Below are 25,197 nucleotides of genomic sequence, written 5' to 3'. Positions count from 1 at the left end.
CCCGTGCCTGCTGCTGCCTGCCAGGGGTCCCATGGGGCAGCTGCCACCACCCGGTGTCAGCCAGGCCCTGCTGTGGTGCTGGCTCCTTCTCCCCGCGGGATTTTGGGAGAGGGGAGATGCAGCAGGGGCTGGGAAATGCTGCACTGGAGAGCACGTGTGGGGAGGGTGGGGGTGGTTTGTGGGTCAGGGGAGGACTGGCAGCCCTGCGGGTGGGTAGAGGTGCCCAGAGGGGTCCCACTTCAGGGGCAGCAAAATTCCCTGGGGGCTGGGATCCCCTGTGGCATCCTCGCAGTGCAATACCAGCGCTGCTGCGTGCCCCGTGTGCCCTGACCCGCTCCAGCTGGTGCCAGCGGGGCAGAGGGAATCCCGGGGTGTGCGGGATGCCGCAGCCTCGCTGCCGGCCGCGGCAGCCTTGAGCGGACACCGTGGGTGTCACCCGTGTCCCCGCAGCAGCCCCACGGCGGGACTCCCGGCGGTGAGCACACGGGAAAACCAGCCACGAAGTCAGGGCAGGAGCCCTCGGCGCTGCCGCCTGGCTATAAAAGGATTTACTCCATCAGCCCCCGGCCCGGTTCCGCCCTGGCCCCGGCCCCGCTGGGGCGGAGGCACGCGGGGAATGCTCGAGCACGGGCTTTCGTCGCTGGTTTTCGGAGTCTTTCCCCAAATATGGTGCCTGGGATGGAGTCACGGAGCGCTGCGGGGCCGGGCGCCCCGGGAGGGAGGGTTTGGGGGGCCGGGCTCCGCGCCCCGCTGACATCACCGTCCCGCCGGCCGCCTTTTAGCACAGGGTCGGGGTCCCCGCGGGGCAGTGCGCTGGTCCCTCGCAGAGCATCGCCCTCGCTCCGTCCGCAGCCGCTCGTAAGTCCTGCCCCGGGGGGAGGGGGGGGCACGGGGAGGGTCCCCGAGGTGGGCACGCCAGCCCCCGGCACGGGGGTGCTGCTCTCCGAGATGGGGACCCTGTACCGGGATAGCGGAGCCGCTCCCGGGACTGCGACCTGCTGCTCCCGGGATGATGGGGATTCTCCTGCTCCGGGTGGAATGCGGCTCCCCGGGATGGGGATGCTGCTCCTCGGACTGCGCGGCTGCTCCCAGGAGGAGGCTCAGGCTCCCCTGTTCGGGCTGGGGTCACTGCCAGGGTTCTGTCCTGCCCCTCAGCACCGCGTTCCCGGCGGGGCTGTGCAGCTGCGGGTCCCTGCGGTGGCCAGAGGGGCCGTGGGGGCTCAGGGCAGCGACGGAGCGGCAACGCCAGTCCCCAGTGCCCGTTTCTGCCCCGGTGTCGGGCACGGGGCTGGCGGACCCGGGGACAGCTGGCAGGCAAAGCTATGTGGCCGAGGGAGCCGTGTGTGATCCCTGTGAGCCAGGTCGGGCCAGGGCATGGAGCAGGACTGGCTGTGGCATCTGTAGCATCCCTGTATGTGCCCAGCAGTGCTCGGGGTCCGGGCACAGATTGCCAGTAGGGCTCGTGGGGAATCCCCACATAAATCACGGGGCTTGTGGAGCACCCCTGCATTCCTGGCAGCAAGCAGGGTCAGTGCCCTCTCCCACACTGAGCCGTGCCAGGTCTCAGCCCACCCCGCAGGAGCTGGGGTTCCCAGAGGTCAGGATGAGCCCACTGCAGGCAGGGTGTGGATGTGGGACACCCCCACGGCTCCTGGAGGTACCCGGAGGTTTTGTGCCAACCAAGGAGCCGGGAAGGGAGGAGCGATGCCAGCTCCTCCAAAGGCTTGGCTGCCACTCCTAGAGCCTCTCCCTGTTGGCATCTTCCCTGGCATCCTCCCTGGCACCCTCGGGCCCTGCCTGCAGCCGGCTACCTGCCATCACTGCCCGCAGCATGTCCTTACAAGGGCACGGGCACAGCTCCCACCGCTCCTGCCTCAGCCGTGCTCCTCCCTGGCTCCCGGTCCTGCTGCGCCAAGGCCACCCCGCCGCCACCCTGCTGTGCCACGGCCGCTGTGCCATGGCCACCGTAGCAAGCCACAGCCAGCCAGCCTTGACGTGGTCACCCTGCCACCTGGATGCTGGCATGAGTCTCACCAGGGACAGCCATGCCCACCAAGAGCTGCCAAGGGACAGGGATGAGGCTGCTCCTGTGCACAGTCTGAGCTGGGCATGAGGCATCTCTGCCAGGACATGAGCTGTCTCTCTGGGAAGATTTTAGAGGTCATGGTGGTGAATTTTCCTCCAAACACATCTGGATGGAGCTGAAGGGCTGTTACCTGGCGAGGGAAGAGTCAGAAGGGCTTGTCCCCACTGCAGCAGAGTGGCAGGCAAATGACACAATGGCGTCTTTGGGGTCCCTGGATAGGAGGCAGCATTTCCACACCCTGACTGTCCTTGTCGTGCCACCAGGTATCCCACCACCGCAGCCATGGCAAACAAAGGGCCAGCCTATGGCATGAGCAGGGACGTGCAGTCCAAGATCGAGAAGAAGTACGATGACGAGCTGGAGGACCGGCTGGTGGAGTGGATCGTGGCACAGTGCGGGGCTGCCGTGGGACGTCCTGAGCGGGGCCGCCTGGGCTTCCAAGTCTGGCTGAAGAATGGCATTGTAAGTGGGGCCCCGGGGGTGGGCAGCTAGTGGGGGGCTCTGAGGGCAGCACAGGGAGCTCCAAGGGCAGCACAGCAAACCCAGGCTCCCCTCTGTGGCAGGTGCTCAGCAGGCTGGTGAACAGCCTCTACCCCGACGGCTCCAAGCCCGTCAAGATCCCCGATGCGCCGCCCACCATGGTCTTCAAGCAGATGGAACAGATTGCCCAGTTCCTGAAGGCAGCCGAGGACTATGGTGTGGTCAAGACAGACATATTCCAGACCGTGGACCTGTTTGAAGGTGCAGGAGGGGGCAGTTGCGGTTGGGGGTCCCCGGGTTGCTGTGCTGTGCCTGTCCTCACGCCCCTCTCTCTCCCCCTGGGCAGCCAAGGACATGGCAGCGGTGCAGAGGACGCTGATGGCCCTGGGGAGCCTGGCAGTCACCAAGAACGACGGGAACTACCACGGGGACCCCAACTGGTTCATGAAGTAAGTGGGGGAGTGCAGAGCTGGGCATAAGGACTCCGTTGTCCTGCGGCTGCTCAGAGCTGGCTCTTTACCCCGGTGCACATGGAATTGGGATGCCAAATTTCCAGCTGGGGAGGGAGGGTGGCTGGGACATCCCTGGGGATCGCGGGGCGGGCTTCTTGGCAGCCGGGGGTGCGGGTTCCCCACAACCTCTCCCCGTGCCCCGCAGGAAAGCGCAGGAGCACAAGCGGGAGTTCACCGAGAGCCAGCTGAAGGAGGGCAAGAACATCATCGGGTTACAGATGGGCACCAACAAGGGAGCGTCACAGGCGGGGATGAGCTACGGCCGGCCCCGGCAGATCATCAGCTAGGCAAACCCCGCCGCCCCCAGCCCTCCCCAGCCGGGACCTCCGTCTCCGCTCCCCCCCGGCCCAGCGCCGCCGCCAGTCCATTGGTATTTATTGAGGAGCATCCGCCCGCCAGCCCCATCGCCCCGCCAGCGGCCGCACGAGCCCCGCCGCAGCCCCCGCCCCGGGGCCGCAGCCCCCAGCGCCGTGCCCCGGGCAGCCCCTGCCCCCGGGCAGCCCCTGCCCCCCCGGCCTCGCACCCCCGCCTCCGGCCGGTCCTGCCCTCGCCGGCACCCTCGGGTGGGACGGGCAAGCGCCCCGGCCCCCGGGGCCACCGCCCTGCCCGCCGCCCGCACGCCACTGCCGCAGAGATCCCTGCGAACGGGGAGAAGGGAGAATTGGCCTCGGTTTTGTACTTCGTTTTTGTCAGAATTAAAAGGTTATATTCATCTAGCGTGGCCTGATGAGGTTTCATCCCGCCTGCCCTGTTGCAGCTGGCCGGTGGCACCTTGGAAGCCGAAGTCCCTCTCCCTAAAAAGGCTAAAGCTGCTCCTTCTGAAACCCCCAAACCTGGGGGGGGTGGGATGTGTGGAATCCAAGGCTAGAGCTTGGATTTTCCCTGCCCGGCTTGGAAAACTCTACCCTCTTCCCCCTGAACCATGACACCCACTTTGGTGCTTGCTCCTTCCACTGCTCTGGCCCAGCCCTGGCCTCCCTTCTTTTATCCCAGGGCACAGAGGGCACACAGCCCCAACAGATGCAGCACCCGGGGCTGGGAGGTGCTGTGTGACACATTTTTCCACGGTGAGGAAGTTCTGGGGAGGCAGATGAGTGATGGATTGGGGGAGAGGGGGGTTTTTCAGGCTTTATTTGGAAAGCTACACAAAAGGGCTTTGCTGATTATAAAACAAACCCCAGCTTTAAAAAAATAAACCACTGAACCCAAAGACATGTGAACAAGCCAACCCCGCTCAGATGAGCCACTGCCAGAGCAACTCAGCCTCCTCTCCTCAGCCCAAACCAGGCCTAGCTGCTACCAGAGATGCTGCTGCGCCCAGTGACACAGGGACAGCCCCATCCTGCCCCCAAACAGGCTGGTTCCTGCCTCCCCCACCCCACAGATGCTCTGTGCCCACAGGAGAGGAGGAATCAGCAGGATTGGAGCATGGGGGACAGGGAGAAGTGCTGGTTGGAGATGAGTGAAATAACTCCCTGCTTCTAAACTGGGATAACTGGTGGGTAAGGGCCGGCTGCCAGCCCAGGAAAATGCCAGTGCTGCGGGGTCCCTGCCTGCAGAGGTGGCTGCCGGGGCTTTGTCTCGTTTTCTCAGCAGAAATCAAGGACAAAGTGACATGTCTTGGCCCTTCTGCAGTGGCAGGAAGGGACTCGTGTGGAGCTGCCTGGCTCTGTGTGAACGGCACTCCACACACAGAGGGGAGCCCTGAGCATTGGGCAGGGCAGGCTCTGTCAGGAAAGGGTTTAAGGCTTGCTTTGTTTTCCAGAAGGAGGGGAGGGAGGCTCCGTTTCCAGTACCAGCCCTCTCTCCTTGTTTCTGAGCCACTTCCAACACCACCTCCTGCAGGACACAGTGGCAATGGTCCATGGAGGCTCAGGAACGAGTCTGTCCTGCCGAGCCCTGGAAGGTCGTACCAAGGGAGGGCCCCAGTCCCAGTCAGCAGGGCTGGTGCTCCCTGTCCCCCCCAAGGAGTTCAGTCGATGCCTCCCGGCCCAGGAATCCTGTTCCAGTGGGGGCTGTCTCATGGAAGCTCACAGTTCTGCCATTGCTGGAAAGTTTGGGGTGGGTGGGGGTCCAGGACCCCTCCTCTCTGTGATGGGCAGGCTCCAGGTGCTCACACTCCATCTCAGCCTCCTCAATGTCCTTCTCCTGGTACAGTGGCACTGACTCCATCTCCAGGCCGCTCTCCAGGGCTCGGTGCTTCCCACCCTGCTGGTACCACCTGCAGCTGGTGGAGCTGGAGCAGGCCAGGTCCAGCCCCACCTCGTTCCTCGTCAGGCAAACCTCCAGCATGTAGTAGAAAGTCCAGAATACGGCAAAGCATCCCAAGAGAAGGAGGGTCTGCAGAGGGAAACCCTTTGAAAAACACAGCTCTCAACCCCCCATGGCCCTGCCCACTGCCCAGCAGAGAGGGCACAGAGTACTGAGCAGGGTCCTGCTCTTCCAGCTCATCCTGGGGGATGCAGGGCTCCCAGCCAGGCAGGCTCACCTTGAGGGTGTTGGCTGTGATGGTGTAACGCTGCTCCTCGGGGATGTCCAGCCCTGGGGGACAGGGCAGGGAGAAGTCACCGCTCAGGTATCTCCCACTCATGGCTTCCTCCAGCAGCCTGGGGACAGAGACACCCCGTGAGGGTCCCATGGGTAGGGGAGCTCCAGGGAGGCTCCAAAACGCCCACAAAAGGTCTGGAGTGTCTCCTTCAGCACACAGAGATACGTTCTGCAGCCCTGTGAGGTGCGAGGGCAACCCCAGCCTCACCTGGCTCTTAACCACTGCTCACAAGCAGGGATAAACCCTTTGGCCTCCCTCTCCTGGCTCCCACCAAGCTGGGGACGTGGTGTCCTACCTCTGCCGTTCCTTCATCTCTGCTGGGGACCAGGAGGAGCCATACAGGGTCAGCTGCCACTGCTTCAAGGTGCCAGGCCTCAGGCTCTCGTCTCCTGGGGAGGAAGCAGGTTGGTCCAGTGGGGACCCTGGGACATGGCACAGAGCTGCCACCACTCGTGAGGAAGGCAGGACTCACCGATGTCCCTGATGAGCAGCCTGTAGGTGCCCCGTGCCTCCTCGCCCCAGCACCGCACCGTGGAGAAGGTCCAGTCAGAGAAACCATTGGGGTCCCTGCCAAGGGGTGAGGGGAAACAGCCCATGAGGGGTCACAGAGCCTGAGCCACCAGTGGACGTGGCCCCAGTGTCCTGCCCTCCACACTGTGCCCTCGGTGCTTACGAGTCCATGCTCCGGGTGGTGCCGATCAGGGACATCATCCCGCTGGGGCAGAAGAGCCGGATCTCCAGGTTGCCACGGCGAGGGTGGGTTATGGTGACAGTGACTGCCACATGCTCCAGGGTCCTCATGCCAGAGAGCTCCAGGTCGGCAGGGGTGACTGGGAAAGGGAAGGGGGACTGGTCAAGGCTGGTGGTTTTGGGATGGAGTCCCCACTCCCAGCCAGACACACTGGTGGTGCCACTTAACAGGACACACAGGTTGTCTCTGCCTCTTCCCAGCTGCACTGTGTGGGACTTGGAACAGCAGCCAGGTGTCCAGGCTGGTCCATCCCATCTCAAACTGTTCCCAGCTCCAGGAATGCTCACAGCCCCAGAGCTGCTGACCACAGCCCACCTCTGCATGGGTGAGTGGGTGCTCCCAGTGCCTGCTGAGGGGGCACATGGGCACATGCCAGGACAGGCAGCTCACAGAGCCAGCAGAGTCCCCTGTGTGCAGGCCCTGCTGGGGGCTGGGGCTGAGCTCTCCTTCCCACTGGTAGCAGCCAGAGCTGTTCCCTGCTCCGGACAGGCCTGGCCAAGTCAGGAGCTGCAGCATTGCCTAAAATGGTCAAAGCCAGCCGAGCAGCCTCTGGCTGCTGCCCAGCCCAGCCCTGCTCCTGAGCCCGGCCTGCCTCCCCAAACACATCAGTGCAGCCATGGGGCTGTGGGGAGGGGATTCCCTGGGGATGGGCAGCGGAAAAAGCCCAGGCAGCCCAGCACTTAACCCCTTCCTGGCCTCCTGCATCCCAGGGCTCCTCTTGCCCTGCATGCCAGGCTGGCTCAGCACGTGCTCTCCTCTCTGTGGCACACCTGCTCTTACCGTTCCAGGCCACCTCCAGCTCCTGTGGGAGCACTGGGATGCTCCTGCCCTCCTTCAGCACGGGGCTCACGTACGAGGCCAGGTATGGCACAGACTCCCAGATCTGCCAGGGGAAGGAGAGGGTTCAGCACGGGTTCCCTGCACATCCATCCCTCCATCTCCCATAGCTCTCACAAGCTGCTCCTGTCCGTGCCAAGAGGCCTCTCCCGATGATGCTCTGGGACACACAGGCTGCTGTGACACTCCAGGGATAGCAGCAGTGCCCACATGCCCAGGAAAGGAGGGAAAGTCACTGCCTGAAAGCCAGAAGGGCTGATCGAGGTTTGGGACTCCCCAGCTCTGCGTTTGTCACAGTGGCATTGAGTGGTGTCTTGAGGTTGGTCCACTCCAACCCCCGCTACAGTGGGACAGGGAACAGCAGAACCCAACTGCCTGCAGGAAGAGGGAGCAGCCTGGAAGTCCCTGTGACCCCGGGGGGCACGGCTGGCAGTGGCAGTGACCCAGCACAGCTGTACTGAGCTCCACACAGGAGTAGGGATCAAGTGCCAAAGGGACGTGCCCCGGGCTCCGTGTGACCAGAGCAGGAAGAGATGGGGATGCCACTGCCTGCAGTGACCACTCCCCTGGAGCTGCCAGCTGAGAACAGCCTGTTGTTGGGGGCAGGACACCCTCCCTGCAGCCACTGAGAGGGAGGAAGGTGCTGGGGCTGCTGACGAAGCTCCCGTCGCCATGAATCAAGGCCCTCGCCATGGCTATATATAGTGCTGGAGAGCAGCAGCTCAGGGCAGCTTTCAGGCACTGCTGGGAGCCTCATGATGTCATACCAAAAGCAGCCTCAGAGCCAGGGCCAGCAGGACGGTGGCCAAAATGCTGGCCCTGAACGGCAGATGTCACCTCACGGCGGCACCAGGACAGGACTTGTCCCTGCCACGGGGCTGGGCTGCTCTGCCTGCCCACGGGGCAGGTGTGGGAGGGCAGGGAATTACCTTGGCAGCATTCACCAGCCTCCAGGCGTTGAGCAGGCCAAAGCCATGCTGGTGGCTGTGGCTGAAGCCCGCCTGGTTCGTGTCCCACCTGGCGTGACGGTCCTCATACTGCAAAGACACACAGGGTGCTCTGCTTACCTGGAGGATAGCAGCAGCCTGAAACCCCCAGGCCTGAAGGGAAGGATGCCCAGACACATCCCACAGTGGTGGGGATGCAAACCCACACGGCCGTATTAGAAAGGAACTGGTTGACCTCTGCTTGAAACAAATCCCAGGACAAAGTGGCTTCCCCACTCCTCAGAAAGGAAATGCAGCAGCACGGAAGGGCACAAATGTCTCTGCTATGAAACATCCCAGCTGCTCCCTGCTGCCCAAACCACTGCCTATGGCATGGCAGAAGCCTTGGAGAGAAGGAACAGAGTCCTTTAAATTACCAAGAGCTGGGGCAGGACAGATCTGGGACTCATCACTTATTGGGTTGTACTGCTCTGGCAACATTGGCTTGGAAGTTATGGAAAACACTGTCCCATGCCAAAGAGAGCACAGCATCAGCTGGACACAGACTCCTGCTCCCCAGAGGGGTGTGGAAGAAGCCCTATCCCCCCAGTGAGTTCCCACTCCTGCTCTAGGTGAAGGAAAGGGCTGTGTTTGCTGCCCAGCTCTCTGTTGTGTCTGTTTTCAGGAGCCCAGTTGTCTGGAGAGCACAGGAAAGGCCAGAGCTCCTCATTTTCCCACTGCTGGGACCATGAAGTGACATTGCAGAGCTGTCAGCCCTTGGACTGGGCCAGCCCCATCACACACACAGGGCTGAACCCTGGAACCTGCTGAGCCCCTGGAACCTGCTGAGCTCTGGAACCTGCTGAGCTCTGGAACCTGCTGAGTCCTGGAACCTGCTGAGCCCCTGGAACCTGCTGAGCTCTGGAACTGCTGAGTTCTGGAACCTGCTGAGCTCTGGAACTTCTGAGTTCTGGAACCTGCTGAGCCCCTGGAACCTGCTGAGCTCTGGAACTGCTGAGTTCTGGAACCTGCTGAGCCCCTGGAACCTGCTGAGCTCTGGAACCTGCTGAGCTCTGGAACCTGCTGAGTCCTGGAACCTGCTGAGCCCCTGGAACCTGCTGAGCTCTGGAACTGCTGAGTTCTGGAACCTGCTGAGCTCTGGAACCTGCTGAGCTCTGGAACCTGCTGAGCCCCTGGAACCTGCTGAGCTCTGGAACCTGCTGAGCTCTGGAACCTGCTGAGTTCTGGAACCTGCTGAGCCCCTGGAACCTGCTGAGCTCTGGAACCTGCTGAGCCCTGGAACTGCTGAGCTCTGGAACTGCTGATCTTGGGAACCTGCTGAGCTCCAGGAACCTGCTGAGCCCCTGGAACCTGCTGAGCCCCTGGAACCTGCTGAGCTCTGGAACCTGCTGAGCTCCAGGAACCTGCTGAGCCCTACATTGGCAGACAGAAGCATTCCTGAGGCAAATAACCCATTTATTATCATGACAGAGGAAAAATGCCTCAGCCACATTCCTGGAAGGAACACAGGGTGAGGGGAAAACACAATCCCCGTGTTGGGAGCCAGACGAGGGAGAGATTTATGGAGGGGCAGCAGACATAAACAAGGATGTGCACAGCAGGGCCATGCTGCAGTAACCCTGAGGGGAGTGCTGGGAAGGAGGGAAGCAGGAGGGGAGTGCCACCAGCTCACCTTGGTGGCAGTGAAGACGATGACGTGCTGCACGTCCCGCCAGGTGAGGCACGGCCTCACCTGCAGCATCAGAGCGATCATTCCTGCGGCCAGGGGAGCAGCAGCCGATGTCCCTGTGTGACCCTCCGTGCAGCCCGTGCCCTTCTGCAAGTCCCAGTCTGTTGTCACCTGCCCAGGGAGAGGAGACAGGCCTCTGTCAGACCACTGTGTTATGCTGGGGTGCCTGGACAGGTACATGTGGTACCCTGAGCTGCACCCTTGCCAGCCCAAGCTCAGCCTGTGACACAACTGTCCCTGGGACAGCCTCACTGCAGGGACAGATCCCAGCTGGGAAATGATGCATGGAGACAGCTCCCTTTGGAGGGAGAGAGAGAGAAGCTAACCCTAACTCAGTAACTTTGTGGGAAATTCCTGGCAGATACAGTTTGGGTTCTTCCTCACCTCCACTGCTGAGCCCAGTGTCACAACCAGACTGCAGGGGGGCCACATGGGACTGTGCAGAGCACATAGAGCCTCTGAAGAGGCATCAGGAGGCTCCCAAATGATGCCACCTCACTGCAAAGCAAGTGCATCCATCTCACTCTGCTCCCCATGGGGAGTAAGCCCAAAATATGAAGGGTTTCTCCTGTTTTTGCTTGACTCCATCCCATTTTTCCAGCTGTAAGTGGCTCCAGCTCATGCTGGGACACTGAGCACAGAGCACCCTGAGAGCACAAACTTTCAGTAGGAAGCACATCCAGTGCCAGAAGTTGTATTAAATTCTTCCCATTAAGGAAACCACACAAAGTTTATGGTCTGGTAAAAGAAAAAAAAAAGAAAAAAAATAGCTGGAGCAGATGGCTGCAGGGAAGTTAACTCTGGCACCATTGCAGCAAGCTCCAGGGTGTCCAGGAGCAGAAAAAGGGCTGTGTGAGGTTTAGCAAGGCACAGGCTGGCTGAAGGATCCACTGAAGGCTGCTCCCAGGCTATGTGTGGAGCTCGCCTTGGCTGCCCCATGGAATGCCAGCTCCCCTGTCAGTGTCCCATAAAGCCAGTGTTTCAAATGAATGTGCATCTGTGACCTCCCAGGCACTCACACCGTGCTGGGGGAAGCCACACCAAGCCATGAGCCTCTAGCTCCTGATGGAATGCAGCAGAGCCCTCGCTGGTTCCCTTTTTTCCCAGTGTCACTACTTCCCAAACCAGCCTGGGAAAACTGCAGAGATTTCTGAAAGCAAAAATCAGCCCTGTTCTGGGTTTTACTCTCCCTATGGAAGACTGTGCCATGCCCTGGCTGGGCACAGATCCCTGCCCTGGCTCTGGGCTGCAGGAGGAGCCTGCTGAGTCCCAGCCAGGTGCCCGAGGATCCCAGGCTCTCCCTGTTCCTCTGGTTTACCCAGCATGTGGGGAAGCCTGTTTGACAGGCCTGGATTCAGCTGCTCTGTGGCAGGCACAGGAAAGTGCTTTTGGGAAGTACCTGTCCTGGTGGGAGATCCTCCAAACAGGGACAATGCAGCCCTAAACATCAGGAGCAGTGATGGTTCCCCCAAGCTGCCTTGGGGTGGGTGGGCTCTACAGCCCCTGTTGGCCCCACAGGACAGGAAGGGGTCACATCACTGTGGTGGGGGCAGCCTGGCACCAAGGGAGGGACAGGCTGGGCCAGGCCTGCAGGAGGGAAAACAGCCCTGGCTGTTTGGCTCAGGCAGAAAGGATGTGTTGTTGACAAGAAGTCGTTTTTTTGGCAAAAGAAGGGAAAAGCTGATAAAAATATTCTAAAATATTCGACTGGGAGAGGCCCATGTGCCAGAAGAGAGAAGCTGGGGCCAAGTGGTTTTAAGAGCCTGATGCTCTCCCTGCCCTCTGTGCTCCAGCACCCCTTGGGAGCAGAGAGAGGCGGGGAGTGAGGGGGGCTGGGAAGCAGGACCCTCCCTCTGGGGGATAAAAGGCACATTCACCCCCTGGCTCACACAGGAACTGTGTGGGAATCAGAGGGGATGGTGCCACGTCCTGGCTGTCCCCGGGGTGGCCAGGAGGGCACAGGGGCCACAGGTACTCACAATGCTCCTCATCATCTTGTCCCCGCCGCTGAAGGTCACGGCCAGCATGGAGGCACACTCCTCAGCATAGAAGGGCATGGAGCCTGTCTCATCCACAGCTCCTGGGAAAAGGGGAAAGGAAACCTGGCTGTGTGAAACCTGCTCTGCCTCAACTGCTGCCATTTCAAGGTGTTGATCCCCTAAGAGCCTCGCCTGCCAGATGTGCTCCTCCAGGGCCTGGGAGCTGGGCAGGGAAAGCAGAACCAAACCTGTATTTTCCCCACCTGAAGATCTAGAGGAAGGGCAGCCACGATAAATAATCCCTCACTGTGCTCAATACCACACAGATCTTCTGCCCCTCATGCAGCTTCTGCTCTGGAGAGCGTGGATTATGCATTTCTCCTCTAACACAAGTGATGGGAATGCTGCATTCCAGGTCATTCCCTGAACATGGCAGTGTCTGTTACAGCTTTGGGAGGGAGACCTGGACACAGGCAGGAATTTCTCTGGCCTCCTCTTGCTCTTTAGGTCAGAAGCAAACTGCAGGCCTGGGGGCTGAAGCCCAGCACACCCTAGACACTGCCAAGCTTGCTCCCAGACACTTTCCCACAGATTCCCACCATCCAGCCCGCTCCCAGCTGGGGGGGGGTTCTGTGCTTTTGGCATGACCTCACTGCTGCAGGCTGGGAAGGGAGGAGACAGAAGAGCCAGGCTCACCTATGGTGACAGTGTAGATGGAGTTGGCATATCCATCGTAGTTGCAGTTGTCACTGTGCTGGCCCCCGTTGCCGCTGGCCACCACGAAGATGCTCCCGAAGCCCCGGCGACCCGCGATCACCCCGTGCTGCAGGGCAGCCTGTGGAGAGGGACAGGGCAGGGGGGCTCTTCCCAGGTCCTTCCAGACTGGTGCCAGTGGTTTCTGACAGCAGCCAGCCCAGCACGTGTGATCAGGGCTCCCCGCACAGAGCTACTGCCCCTCTGTGAGGGCCCAGCCCCACAGACACTGGGGCTTTGCCCTTGCTAAGACACAGCACACCATGGGGAAGCACATCTCAGCCCAGACCCCATTCCCACCTAGGGAAAGGATACGTCTGATGGATGAGCAAGAACACAACCCCACTGGAAGTGACTGCCCTGCTCTCCCTCCCCCTGGCAGATGAAGGCACATTCTGCCCTCCTGAGTGCTGTGGCACACTGAGCTCTGCCCGTGCTCTGTGTCCTGGAGCTTGTTCCAGCTGTCTCTGCAGGCAGGAAGAGAATAAATTTACTTGCAGAATTGGAAACCATTTGTTATGGTGAACAAACAGCTCGGTTGTCAGCGCTGCTCTGAAGAGCACAGGAACTGCTGAGTTGTGGTTGGAAAAGCACAGCAGAAGAGCACTGGAGCAGAACCACACCCCACTGCTGGTCTGGGGGCCCTCAGTGACCCCTTGCTTCATCACGGGCAGGCTGGGTGTGTTCTGCAGCAGTTCTGCAGCACAGGAGCTCTGAGAAAATCTTAATGGCCTGGGAAGGAGCAGCCTCAGCTCTGACTCTTCCTCCCACTGCAATCCCACTCCCCTTATTTAATTCCAGGATCCAAAGGCACCATCCCTGATCCGAGAACCACCCTGAGCACAGGGAAAGCTCCTCCTGAGCAGGCAACGTCCTGCAGGCTGCTCGAGTTGTCAGTGCAACACCACAGGTTGCCAAAGAGCCTTTTCCTGCTGGAACCAGCCTCTCCTTGGAAAGCTCATCCTGCCCTGCCTGAGCGCAGCCTCTCCCAACTGCACAGGGACAGGGAAACCTCCACTGGCACCGAGGGACACACACAGACGTGCAGAGTGTCACAGCAATGTCCCTCCGTGCCTGAACAGGCAGGCAAGAAGCCATAAGCCCCGGAGGCTCCCCCAGGGCTGTTGGGGCTGGGTTTTACCTTGCCCAGTTGATGGGGGCCATCCACAGTCTTCCCATCATCATCAGGACCCCAGCTGCAAAGAGAGACACTGTGAGGTGACAGCTCCAGAGTCCCAGGCGGCTCTTCCTGCCATTACAGCAAGCTCCCAGCAGCCACCAGCTGCTCCCAGAGCCACGACTGGGACTGCAGAGCACTTCACTTTCCCACCCATCATGATGGCCCCTTGCTGCTGGGACATCGCTGTCATGTTTGCACTGTGCCCCTGGGTCAGATTCCAGTGGACAAAATGTTTGATTTTTATTTAAAAAGCAGCTTCTCACACATTCCAGTTCCCGTCACATGGCTCAGCCGGGGCTGCCTGACCACAGTGGGGAGCACAGTGTCCCCTCCAGCACAGCCAGCCCAGGGGACATGCTACAGCAGCACACAGAGGGAGATCTCACAACTGTAGGTGCTGTGCACAGCCTGGGACAGGTCTCCAGGAACAGGATTTTGGTGCCTCAGGGCTAACTGCAGCCACAGGAGGATGGGAGCTAGTGCCAGCTGTGACCCTGTCTCCAAGAAGAGCAGGGCCCACAGCTGGGAGCCAGCTCAGGGTCCCCTGGGGGCTCACCTGCAGCTGTAGATGTCGTTGATCTGATAGTGCTTGTTGAAGGCAATGGCCTCCATGCTGTCCGTGAGGGGCCCGTCCAGCACTCGGATGCCTGCAGGACAGAGGACAAGGAACGTGACTAACACGGGTCACATGAGCTGCAGAAACTGCAAACAAACTCCTGGCTCGAGGCTGCCCCGCTGTGCTCAGCTCAGCTTTGGAGGGCTGAGGCCTGAGGCAGAGCCAGGTCCCGCCTGGATCCAGGCAAAGCCTCCTGTACCCTGTGCTGTGGGCACACAATGAGCTCATCCCTGCTTCTGCCAGCTGGGAGCCTCTGCCTGCTGTGCCCTGGGCAAGCCCTGGGCACCCCAGGGACTGTGGTGTCACCAGGTATGGACAGAATCATGTAATAGTGTTGCTGTCCTCGGCCCTGCCAGGGACACATCCTGCAGGGCACAGCCTCCCTCTGCAGAGCAGCTCAGGAGCTCTGGAGACAGCTGGGGCACAGCACACATTCCCTGGCCTTGCAGGAGAGAGACACAGCACTGGCCTTTCACCCCTGTCCATCCCACAAGGCAAAGCTGAAACCAGGGGCCAGGGCAGAGAGAGGGGCTGGCCAAGATTTGCTGCCCCAGTGTCTCCAGACACAGCCTGGGCATGTCGTGACACAACTGCCTGGCTCAACCAGCATGGCACAGCTGCTCTGCCAAATGCCTGGCAGCCAGGGAGGCCAGGAACACTGTGGAAAAGCTGCCAGGAGCCAGCTCCTCTAGAGAGGAGCTCAAGCAGGCGCCAGGCCCTCCCTGCAGCAGCCCAACCGGCCCGAGCAGAGCAGCGCTGACTCAGAGCTGCTCCAGCCCATGGAGGGTGTCCCAGCCCAGGGATCGAGGTGAGGCACGCCGGGCTCCTGGCAGCCTGTGCCTGGCAGCCCGCACGTACCCGCGATGCGGCTCCCGTAGGCGACTCCCACCGTGCAGAAGCTGTTGTTCGGCACAGCCGCGATCTCCCCGGCGCAGCGGGTCCCGTGGTGGTTCCCGTTCTCCTCGTCGGGGTGAGGCATAGGGTCAGGGTCGTTGGAGTTCAAGTCATAGCTGCCTTCTGGGCTCTGGGAATAAAGCCACAGTCAGGACTGGGGCTCAGCTCTCCTCAGTTTGGGGAAAATAAGAGTTAAGAGAATGCAACATGGGCTGAAACACAGACTGGAAGTGACGGGAACTTGGAGGCTGCTTCCTCACAGGGCTGCAGCTCAACACTGCTACCTGCTGCTGTGGGGAAGGGACCAACCAAGGCAGCTCCAGGCACTGCTGCGGTCAGCTGCCTCCCACAAAGGTAGGTAACCCCGAAACCGGGGTGCAAAATCTCCCAGGGAAGCTTTGCTGCTGGCACTTTCTGCCCTGGCTGAGCCCAAGGCGACGGCGCAGGCTGGACTCTGAGCTCTCTGTCACGCTGCCCAGCCTCCAGCCTGCAGGCACTCACGTAGTTTGGCTGGATGTCCTTGATGGTGTGCTCCACGCCGTCGTCCACCACCACCACAGTCACCCCGCGCCCCGTGACGTTCCGCTCCCACACGCCCGTGACATTGATGTCCTTCCCGGGGCTCTTGCGGTTGTTCTAAGCACCAGAAAGGACAGTGAGGGGAGAGGTCAGCGCTGAAGGGACCACCTGGGTGCAATGAGTATGACGTGTGGGGCTGGGGTCAGAAGGGGAAGGACTCACAGGACAGTCAGGGGAGATGGTTTGAGGCTGACAGTGAGGTTGCTCGAGCCATGATGTGGAGAGCACAGGGTGCTCCAGCCAAACCCCTCTGCCCACCTCAGAGCACAACCAGCTGCAGGAGCTGCTTCCTCCTGTTAGCACAGCCAGCATGTGGCAGGCAGGGCGAGCTCTCAGTGAGCTCCTTCCTCACCAAAGAACAGAAAGAGGCTGGTCTGCCTCCCGCACGACAGCTCGCCCGTGGCCACACACACAGCCCAAGCCTGCGAGCATAGCAGGAGCCAGGAAACCACTCACCAGATGCCACTGCTGGGGGTATTTGGGATCGTTAAAGTGCAGGCTGCGCTTGGAGCGCTTCAGCAGCTTCTGTTCCGAGTGCCACCGCACGCTGTCGTGCTGTGCAAACAAAGTGTCCACCGACCTCCTTATTGCTTCATGCTCAGTCGCTGCGTGGCCATCGGGCTGGTAGGCAAAGAGGTAATGGCCCTTGAGCTCCCCAACACGGCCCATGTTCACCAGCCCCGCAGTCCGGGCCAGCTCCTCTGCCTGCCGCTCCAGCTCCTCCTCGGGTGCATCCAAGCTGACTGCCCACGTCAGCTTCCCGTGGCGGCCCTCAGTGTCTGGAGCGTGCTGTCCACTGCAGGCTGGTCCGGCCGGAGAGGCCAGGGGGATCCAGGCAGCGCTCAGCCAAAGGCACGTGTGGATGCAGAGCGTGGCCTCCATCCCTGCACTCCATAGCGGCGCTCCCCGCCTCCAATGCAGCATCAGACAGGCGGGCTGCAACAGCACGGGTGAAACTGGTGAGAACCCTTCCTGATGAAGAACACGGTGGCCAGGGTCTCACCTGAAAGTCCCACAGAGCCCCACGGTGCTTGCCACCAACCCGCTGCCCAGAAGATCCCCGTCCCGGGAAACCCAAGCCGAGGCGGCTTCTTCCCAGCGGTTCAGAACTGGAGGCACACCCAGGCTGGGCAGGGATCGATCCCAACCCTGCCCTGCCTGCTGGGTGGCAGCCCCGGGCCAGGAAACACCGCGCTGGGCTGGCAAGAGGAGCCGCTTCCCCCTCTCGCCTCTGAGAAGGAACCGATAAGGAACTCTTGATGCGCGGCTCCCCAGAACAAACACCACGGGCAACGCCATGGTCCGTGGGCAGCCCAGAGCCGGTTCCTCTCTTGCAGGAGCCCCACCGAACTCGTTCCTCACCTGTTCCACGGCCGGAGGAACCTGCTTTTCCCTGGCATAGGCGGAAATCGCCACCGAGCCCTGGGTTCAACCCGAGGTTCAACCCGCATTCCACAAGCCACGGCAGCGCCGAGCGGGGCAAACCCCTCCCGAGATCCCGCTCCCTTGGACGTGCCCGGAGCTCGGCCCTTTTCCTCCCTCGATTCGGTCCATTTCCCTGTGATACAACTCATCATCTGCGGCTGCTGCTGGACACCGAGCTCCAGCTTCCTCTCCCTAAAAGTCGGGCTTTAAGCGCCCCTCGATGCACCCGGGGAGCGGCACCGCGCAGCGCCCCGGGGCAGCCCCGGCTCTCCCCGCTCCGTGCTGGGCACCGGCACCAGCGACACTGCGGAGGTCACCCACGGGCAAAGCACCCCCGCTGCCCTCCGCCAGCCCAGCCTGGGCCCGCGGGGAGCCGGCGACAGCGGGGCCGGTGCTCCGCCGCCCGGTGCGCATCCCGCCGCCCGCACCCCGCCGCCCGCCGGTGCCGCCCCGCAGCGCTCACCGGGCATGAGCCGCCGCCGCCGCCGGAACCCCGGTGCCGCTGACAGCGGCGTCACATCCGCCGGGGAGCGGGGCGGAAGGGGCGGCGCGGCGGGGGCGCGGGTCGTGCGCTCCGCCCGGTGCCGCTCCGTGCCCCCCCCCCCCGGTGCCGCTCGGCCGGCCCGGCCCAGCCCCGCAGCCGCCCCCATGGCTCTGGAACAGGCGCAGGTCGATGGCCCCGATCCGCCGCGCCTCTGCGAGCCCGGCCCCGCCGCGCCGCCCGGCAGGTAAAGGGGGGGGGGTGCAGGGGGGTCGGCAGGGCGGCAGCGGGGTGGAGACGGGATGGAGACGGGATGGAGCGGGGATGGAGCGGGGATGGAGCGGGGATGGAGCCGGGATGCGGACGCTGACCGATGTCTCCGTTCCTCGCAGCGGGAGCCCGCTCTCCGCCCCGGAGAGCCCCAGCGAGGCCGGGCCCGGTGGGGATGCGGAGCCCGCGGCCGCCCCCGGCCCCGGCGGCGATGCGGAGCCCGGGGCTGGAGGTGCGGAGGCCGCGGGGCAGAACGGAGCGGCGGCCGAGGAGCCCGACGAGGATGCGGCCCCGGCCAGGCCGTCGCAGAACATCGCGGTGCAGGTGGGTGCAGCTGCCCCGGGGCTCGTGGGGTTCGTGGTGTGCGGGGCGAGGGCCCTGAAAGGCGCTCGCACAATCTGGAGGACAAAGAACTGAGTAAGTCGTGTCTGAAGGGTGAAACACATCCATACTTGCAGCTTTGCAGTCGCTGCTATGTGCCCGGTTCTCCGCTTTGAACAGTCTTCAATTAATCTTTAATTAAAACTCGATCCTAATGAGGCCACACTTGGAGTGCTGTGTCCACTTCTGGGCTCCTCAGTACAAGAAAGAGAAGGAGCTACTGGAAAAGGGTCCAGCAGAGACTGTGAAGATGATGAGGGGTTTGGAGCGTCTCTCTTATAAGGAGACACTGCAGGAGCTGGACCTGGTTGGTCTAGACAAGACTGAGAGGGGATCCCATTAATGCATATAACTATCTCCAAGGGGTGTCAGAGGATGGTGCCAGATTCTTACTGTTGGTGCCCAGCTGTAGGATGAGGAACAATGGCCATAAACTAAAGTGATAAGTTTCATCTCAGTTAAGACAGAGAGCTCCTTTGCAGAGCACTGGAACAGGTGCCCAGGGAGGGCTTGGAGTCCCTCTCTGGTCACTGCAGGGGCTGATCTCAATCATCTCCCTTCACAGACTGACTTCAAGGCGGCCGATGTGAATGTGAACACAGACCAGGACATTGAGAAGAACTTGGTGGGTATCGAAGCCCCGTGCTCAGATCTGGGCTCTGCCACTCACATCCCCAGGCAAAGGAGCTGGAGCTGTTCTTCCCACTTTTTTCCTGTCAAAATAGAATCATAGAATCATTACAGTTGAAAAAGACCTCCAAGACCATCAAATACCAGCCTTGAAGTCCTTAAGCTGTCCTTGTTACAGAGGAATTTTGCTCTCCACTGCAGGACAAGATGATGTCCGAGCGGGCCTTGCTGAAGGAGCGCTACCAGGAGGTGTTGGACAAACAGAGGCAGGTGGAGAATCAGCTGCAGGTCCAACTTAAGCAGCTCCAGCAGCGGAGGGAAGAGGAGATGAAAAATCACCAGGTATTTGGTGAAGAATTTTTTGTTTAACCTGCCCTGTAATTAATTTTAAAGTCCTTATGAGGAGGCAGGAGAACCTGCGGTCCAGAGCATCAGTCTCCTGAGTTTCCTCATAATAACCAATTTATATCTTGACTGGATCTATTAAAAATAAAGAATTTGCTGTGTAATGTCATTAACCAATTAATCAGAAAGATAACGGATTTTAAATCAAAACCATTACTTGGTAATTTTTCTCTGTCTCTGTGTGATGCTTCTTTTATTCCAGGAGATCCTGAAAGCAATTCAGGATGTTACGATCAAGCGAGAAGAGACAAAGAAAAAGATGGAAAAAGAAAAGAAAGAATTCCTGCAGAAAGAGCAGGATCTCAAAGCTGAAATTGAGAAACTCTGTGAGAAGGGCAGAAGGTATTTGTATAAAAAAGAAAGTGTTTATTTTTGGGGAAGAAGACTTTGCTTACCCGTGATATAAACCTGATGGAGCAAAGAGCTTTAAACTTTTAGGAAGCAGTGAGTATTTAGGTCAGTATATGGATGAATTTAGGATAGGCCCTGTATTTGAACTAGCACTTTCATGGAGCCATTCTGTCATGTCACAGAGGTCTGTTTTTTATTCTGAGAGCTCGGTGATGTTTGTGGGTAAAACTCCTCCAGTGATGGCTCTGAGTGCTCAGCCCTTCTCCCCCAAGTGACCATGGCAGAGCACGTGCTGGGGGAGCAGCACAGCTGCCTGCAGCGAGCCTGGTTCTGTGCCACAGCCTTTGTTCAGTGTCATGAGACAGCAGGATTTGTGCTCCAGAGGCTGTTGGCAGCCCACACACATTGCAGGGAGCCATCTCCAGCCCGTGGTGTGTGGCTGGGCCTGGGGATGTGCTGGGAGGGGGTTTGGTTTGAATGTGGGCCCTGCCCCATTGGGATTCCAGGTGTGCTGCCCCTTTTCTCCCTTGCAGGTTGCTGAAGGAGCAGGAGGAGAAGGAAAACAAGATTGCCTCTCTGATTGCAGAGCAGTCTGATGAGAAGTAAGGCTCTTAACCTACACCTGATTAATGCTGCCTAGTGCACCGTTCCTTCCTGTCGTTTTGCCTCAGAGTGAATCTGATGCTCTTGCTTGGGACAGAGTAGAGACAATGATCCAGCAGTGCTGGCCAGTTACGTGCTCTAAAGGTTTTATCTCCTCTTTCAGCATCAGGCCTCTGGATTAAATCTTTGATCCCACTCACAAGCAGACTCCTAGATACTTGTGACATAAAGATCCCATAAGATTAGAGTTTATGCTTGGTGGTTTGCCTCAGCTTGTAACTGCTACTTCTGCTTGAATTCAGCTCCCTGGAATTAGGGCAGACTGATTTCCCTGTCTGTTCCCCCCAGCTGTCCAGCTCCACTAAATTCTGGCATGCTCAGGTATTCAAAGCTGGGCAGGGATGCTCCAGACCCAGGTGTTCCGAAAGCACAGGTGGAAATGCCCAGCTTTAAACTTGTCCAGGATCAGAACAGTATAGCTCTGCCTGCTGCTCATGTTGATTCCTGGTTCAGATCTTCCCTGGGATTGGGCTGAATTTTGCCAGGGGGAATTCCCCTCATTTGGCCCAGCGTGTTTGCACACTGCTTGTTTGTGTGCTCTGGAATAGCTCACTGCTGGGATAGTGACTCACACAGCCCAGGGAGCTGGGGCTGGTGTCACATTCTGGAGGCTGCTGGTCTTGCATGGTTCCAGCCCATCCAGAGCTCCTGGGATCTATCCCTCTGCAGCCATTCCAGTGCCTGAGCCTAAGGGGACTTGTTCTGTTCTGTGTGCAGGCAGCTGTGGGAGATGGAGCTGGACAAGCTGAAGAATCAGCACAATGAAATCAACAGGAACATTCTTGAAGAGACAGAACGGGCCTGGAAAGCAGAGGTGAGCAGCTGGCTTCTTCCCTGCAAAGTGGTTGGTTTGAGATGCCAGATAGTTTAATGGACAGTTCTGTGAAATTAGGAGCAGTTGAGGACAAGGTCAAGTCCCACTTTGTGGGATAAGAGGAAAGATGGACAAGTGTCAGTGCAGTGAGCATTAGTGGGGAGCAGTGCTCAGTGCCTGATCTGACAGCAAGAAACAGGGGAGTGCAAAAACTGAGCCTCTCTCCATAGATCCTGTCCCTGGAGAGCCGCAAAGAGCTGCTGGTGTTGAAACTAGAAGAAGCAGAAAAAGAAGCAGAGCTACACCTCACCTACCTCAAGTAAGTCTGTGTCATGTCAGAAGTGGCAGGGAGAGTCACTCAGGTGTCCCTGTGTCCCATCTCCTCTTCCTGTGCTAACGCTGGAGCTTGGACTGGAATAGTTCAGGGTTTCCTGTGGTTTTCTTACTGGATCAGTGGGATTCCATAATGTCACAAAGCAAGGGTGTGTGCGGCTGTGCTTATTCCCTGTCAATGTTCATCTACCAGGCTCAGTCAGTGCTGTTGTCTGTGGTGTCCCTGTGTGTCCCCCAGATCAGTCCCGCTCCCATTGTGGGGTGCCTCACCTATCACCTAGGGGTGAGCCTTCCCACCCCACTGGAAGAGGGGAATTCAGGAGGGTGTGGGGGGTTGCTTGCTCCCACTTTGCTGCCAGTGAGAGCACAGTTGCAAATGGGAAAGTTCAGCTGTGCTTGCAGGTCTGCACCGCCCACGCTGGAGACCATGAGGCCAAAGCAAGAGTGGGAGATGAGGCTGAACAGGATACGAATGACCAAGCAAAGTGTCCGAGTAAGTTCCTGCTGACCTCTCCCAGCCTAGCAGTGAGCAGTTCACACACACAGTGAACAGTTCTTCACACACACACTGTTTCTTCCTTAAGCTCCTCTTCCATTCTTTTGTGGAACCAAACTTCTGCCACTTCAGGGCCTGCCACCCCCTGGTTTAGAGTGCCCCAAACTTGCTCAGGTTTGACAAATGTGCCTGTTTCCTTCCCTCTCTGCTAGGATCAGTTCAACGACCACATCCAGATGGTGAGGAATGGCACAAAGCTGAGCAGCCTCCCCCAGATCCCGACGCCGACGCTGCCTCCTCCGCCTTCAGAAGTGAGTGCCTCTCCAGCCCCACAGCACGGGCATTCCATGCTGCCAGGCCCTGGCACAGCCTGCCTGGTGCTGTGCATCTGTGGGATTGCCCATTCCCTGTCTGGGCTTTCTAGAGAGGAGGGGAAGGGTCTCCTTCCCTTTCCAGCTGCCAGTGCCTGCAGTTCCCACCTGGCTGGCTGGAGAAGAGGGCACTCAGCTCTGCTTCCAGGTGGTCTTACTCTAACCAGGCTTTCCCCCTTGCCCTGTTTTTCTTTCTCAGACAGATTTCATGCTGACGGCATTCCAGCCCAGCCCATCCCTGACTCCCCGGCTCCCCTTCCCCATCGGGCCCGTCCCCGTGCCCATGGTCATGCCGAGCGCCGATCCCCGGGCGCTCTCCTTCCCTCTGCTCAACCCCGCCATGTCCAGGCCCAACCAGCCCTCCCCGCCCCTTCCCGCTTCCCAAGGGAGGAACAGCCCGGTGGTGGCATCGCTCATGGGCACACACAGCCCCCACATGGCCCCCGCTGCCTCCATCCCTCCTCCGCCCGGCCTGGGCGGGGTGAACGTCGCTCCCGAGTTCCACAGGCCCCAGCCGGCCGACAAGCTGGAGAAGCTGCTGGAGAAGCTGCTGACTCGGTTCCCACAGTGCAACAAGTGAGGGGATGGTGGTGCTTTTTTGGGAGGAATGGGAGCTGGGGTCAGGGGAAGGGGGCTCCTGGTGTGAGCGGGGTCTGTGGGAAGTGAGGCAGGCAAAGGTGGTGGTCTCCATCAGGTTTGCCATTGAGCTGGGGACGGAGATCGCTGGGAGCTTTGCAGGACAGCAGGGATATCTGGGCACAGCCAGGAGCCCCCCAGCCCGTCTCTGGGGGTTCCCTGCTTTTTCCCCAGTGTTTTGGGGGGAGAAACTCCTCAGCAGGTGACTCAGCTCACTTGGAGGGTGACCACACGGCTTCCCTCAGGCAGTGGTGGCTGAGGGATCCCAGTCTGTGAGGACTTGGAACTCCTAGCAGTCTGCTGTCCACGCAGGGCCCAGCTGACCAACATCCTGCAGCAGATCAAGACTGCCCGCAGGACCATGGCCGGCCTGACCATGGAGGAGCTGAACCAGCTGGTGGCAGCCAAGCTGGCAGAGCAGCAGGAGCGGGCAGCAGCTGGTGCTCAGGTGGGACAGCATGGGAGCTGCTGAACGGGGGCCTGGGGGGCTGGGAGAGCTGTCTCTGCTCTCTGGTCCCCCACAGAGTTTGGGCTGCACGTCAGGGCTGTCCCCTGGGTTCCCTTTCCTGCTGACTGCAGCGTAACCAGGGAACGCTCTTCCCCGAGGTGACTCGGGGTGACTCCTCTCTCTTTCCCTCCGGGGCTGTTCTCATGGATGTGCCTCTGCCTTTCTGCAGCCTCTGGGCCGGATCAGGGCCCCCATGTTCTCTGCTCCCCTGCCTCAGATCAACACACCCATGTTCCTGCCCCCGGCCCAGGTCGCTTACCCAGGAGCAGCGTCACACGTAAGGACTTGGCTTCCCTGGGGAGTGGGGAGAGAGGGGGAGCCTGCCTGGGACGTGCTTGAAGGGATGAGTCTTCATCCCTGCAGCTGGGAACTGTCTCCTCACACAGCTCCCTGGGCTGCTGATGTGAAGGGGAGCATTGGGGGCACAGATCACATTGGAACAGAGAGACACAAGATGTGATGGTGGCTCTCAGGGTGTGCTGGCTGTGGGCAGAGGGGACTGGGCAGCCTGTGGCCTCAGGCTGCCCCTGAATCTGTGTTCAGAGCTGTGTGTCTGACTTCCTGCCTGCTCCTTTCTTTCCCTCACTGCCCATCCCAGACCCCAGCTGCCTGTAAGCTGTGTCTGATGTGTCAGAAGCTCGTGCAGCCTGGTGACCTTCACCCTATGGCCTGCTCACATGTGCTGCACAAGGAGGTGAGTGTGTTCTGCTGCTCGGGGCCTCCTCCTGGTCCTTCCAAGTGACCCTTCTCGAGTCCTTGTTGTTCTGACACCTTGCCAGGAGAAGGGTATGATCAATAAACGGCTTCCCTGCATCCTGTCATCCCATCCTTTCTGTACTCTTGGCTGGGCCACCCTGCGTGGTTGGTGGGTGGTGCCTTTAGGAGCAGGCTGTCCTTGTGTCCGTGAGCCTGTGCTGTTTCTGTGAGGGTTAGATGTTGGAGCAGGACAGTCTGGAAGGATCTGGAACACAGGGTGAGGGGAGAGCTGCCCATGCTGCCCAGGTGTCTGGGCTGGGGGAGACTTTCCTATCCCATGGGTCTGTGGCAGTGTGGGCAACCACGCCATCCCAGCAGCTCTGGGGCCTCCAGCAGTGGCCCCTCTAGGAAATGGAAACTCATGTTGAGGAGAGCCTGACAATCCTGCAAGGGTGATAAGGGCTCCTTCCTCATGGTGACCTTGAGGTGGAGGCTGCAAGGAACAAAGGAAACCATCCCTGAAGCAAGTGCTGTGGACAATGGTGGCACCTTTGGGTTGGGGCAGTGGCTCTTGACTAATTCTCTCTCTTCCAGTGCATCAAATTCTGGGCACAAACCAACACGAATGACACTTGCCCCTTTTGCCCAAGCCTCAAATGACAGCTGCTAGGACAACGTGGGCCCCCGGGAGGAGTTGCTGTGAATAGACAGGATCAGTTCTAAGATTTCTACAGTTCTATATTTATACGATCATGTATACACATGTACATTTTTATTATATAGGTAATGTGTGTATAGAAAGTCTGTAAACATACAAATTCATAAATAAAGTGTGTATATTATGCA

The 25,197-nt window shown here is 59.7% G+C and overlaps 3 protein-coding genes across 3 annotated transcripts; 2 read left to right on the top strand and 1 right to left on the bottom strand.

Moving 5' to 3' along the window:
• Positions 1-2,003: 2,003 nt before the first annotated feature.
• Positions 2,004-3,760, top strand: TAGLN (transgelin). The gene is made up of 4 exons (XM_062508720.1): positions 2,004-2,548; positions 2,650-2,827; positions 2,913-3,015; positions 3,224-3,760. The coding sequence occupies exons 1-4, from the start codon at positions 2,369-2,371 to the stop codon at positions 3,363-3,365; spliced, it is 603 nt and encodes a 200-aa protein (XP_062364704.1). The 5' UTR covers positions 2,004-2,368; the 3' UTR covers positions 3,366-3,760.
• A 547-nt stretch (positions 3,761-4,307) lies between these two features.
• On the bottom strand, positions 4,308-16,815 carry PCSK7 (proprotein convertase subtilisin/kexin type 7). The gene is made up of 15 exons (XM_062508699.1): positions 16,348-16,815; positions 15,814-15,948; positions 15,277-15,442; positions 14,359-14,449; positions 13,764-13,818; positions 12,566-12,704; positions 11,870-11,970; positions 9,834-10,001; positions 8,144-8,251; positions 7,158-7,260; positions 6,300-6,456; positions 6,099-6,193; positions 5,922-6,015; positions 5,567-5,684; positions 4,308-5,418 (listed from the first exon to the last, which is right to left on the bottom strand). The coding sequence occupies exons 1-15, from the start codon at positions 16,813-16,815 to the stop codon at positions 5,014-5,016; spliced, it is 2,403 nt and encodes an 800-aa protein (XP_062364683.1). The 3' UTR covers positions 4,308-5,013.
• A 1,141-nt stretch (positions 16,816-17,956) lies between these two features.
• On the top strand, positions 17,957-25,197 carry RNF214 (ring finger protein 214). The gene is made up of 15 exons (XM_062508700.1): positions 17,957-18,044; positions 18,190-18,391; positions 19,014-19,073; positions 19,280-19,420; positions 19,686-19,825; positions 20,368-20,436; positions 21,215-21,311; positions 21,542-21,630; positions 22,047-22,137; positions 22,353-22,451; positions 22,711-23,087; positions 23,460-23,595; positions 23,825-23,932; positions 24,254-24,349; positions 24,946-25,197. The coding sequence occupies exons 1-15, from the start codon at positions 17,965-17,967 to the stop codon at positions 25,009-25,011; spliced, it is 1,851 nt and encodes a 616-aa protein (XP_062364684.1). The 5' UTR covers positions 17,957-17,964; the 3' UTR covers positions 25,012-25,197.

Source organism: Cinclus cinclus, chromosome 25 (genome assembly GCF_963662255.1).
Source record: "Cinclus cinclus chromosome 25, bCinCin1.1, whole genome shotgun sequence".
Lineage (NCBI taxonomy): Eukaryota > Metazoa > Chordata > Aves > Passeriformes > Cinclidae > Cinclus > Cinclus cinclus.
The sequence above is the reverse complement of the archived record's forward strand: the minus strand, read 5'-3'. Positions and strand labels throughout refer to the sequence as shown.

Excerpts from the sequence above, each read along its gene's own strand:
- TAGLN (XM_062508720.1), top strand. The coding sequence starts at position 2,369 with ATGGCAAACAAAGGGCCAGCCTATGGCATGAGCAGGGACGTGCAGTCC. Across the intron at positions 2,549-2,649 it reads TCTGGCTGAAGAATGGCATT|GTGCTCAGCAGGCTGGTGAA; the intron begins GTAAGTGGGGCC and ends CCTCTGTGGCAG. Across the intron at positions 3,016-3,223 it reads GACCCCAACTGGTTCATGAA|GAAAGCGCAGGAGCACAAGC; the intron begins GTAAGTGGGGGA and ends CGTGCCCCGCAG.
- PCSK7 (XM_062508699.1), bottom strand. The coding sequence starts at position 16,815 with ATGCTGCATTGGAGGCGGGGAGCGCCGCTATGGAGTGCAGGGATGGAG. Across the intron at positions 15,443-15,813 it reads AGGACATCCAGCCAAACTAC|AGCCCAGAAGGCAGCTATGA; the intron begins GTGAGTGCCTGC and ends CTTTATTCCCAG. Across the intron at positions 6,016-6,098 it reads GCTGCTCATCAGGGACATCG|GAGACGAGAGCCTGAGGCCT; the intron begins GTGAGTCCTGCC and ends CTTCCTCCCCAG.
- RNF214 (XM_062508700.1), top strand. The coding sequence starts at position 17,965 with ATGGCTCTGGAACAGGCGCAGGTCGATGGCCCCGATCCGCCGCGCCTC. Across the intron at positions 21,631-22,046 it reads CTACACCTCACCTACCTCAA|GTCTGCACCGCCCACGCTGG; the intron begins GTAAGTCTGTGT and ends CTGTGCTTGCAG. Across the intron at positions 23,088-23,459 it reads CGGTTCCCACAGTGCAACAA|GGCCCAGCTGACCAACATCC; the intron begins GTGAGGGGATGG and ends CTGTCCACGCAG.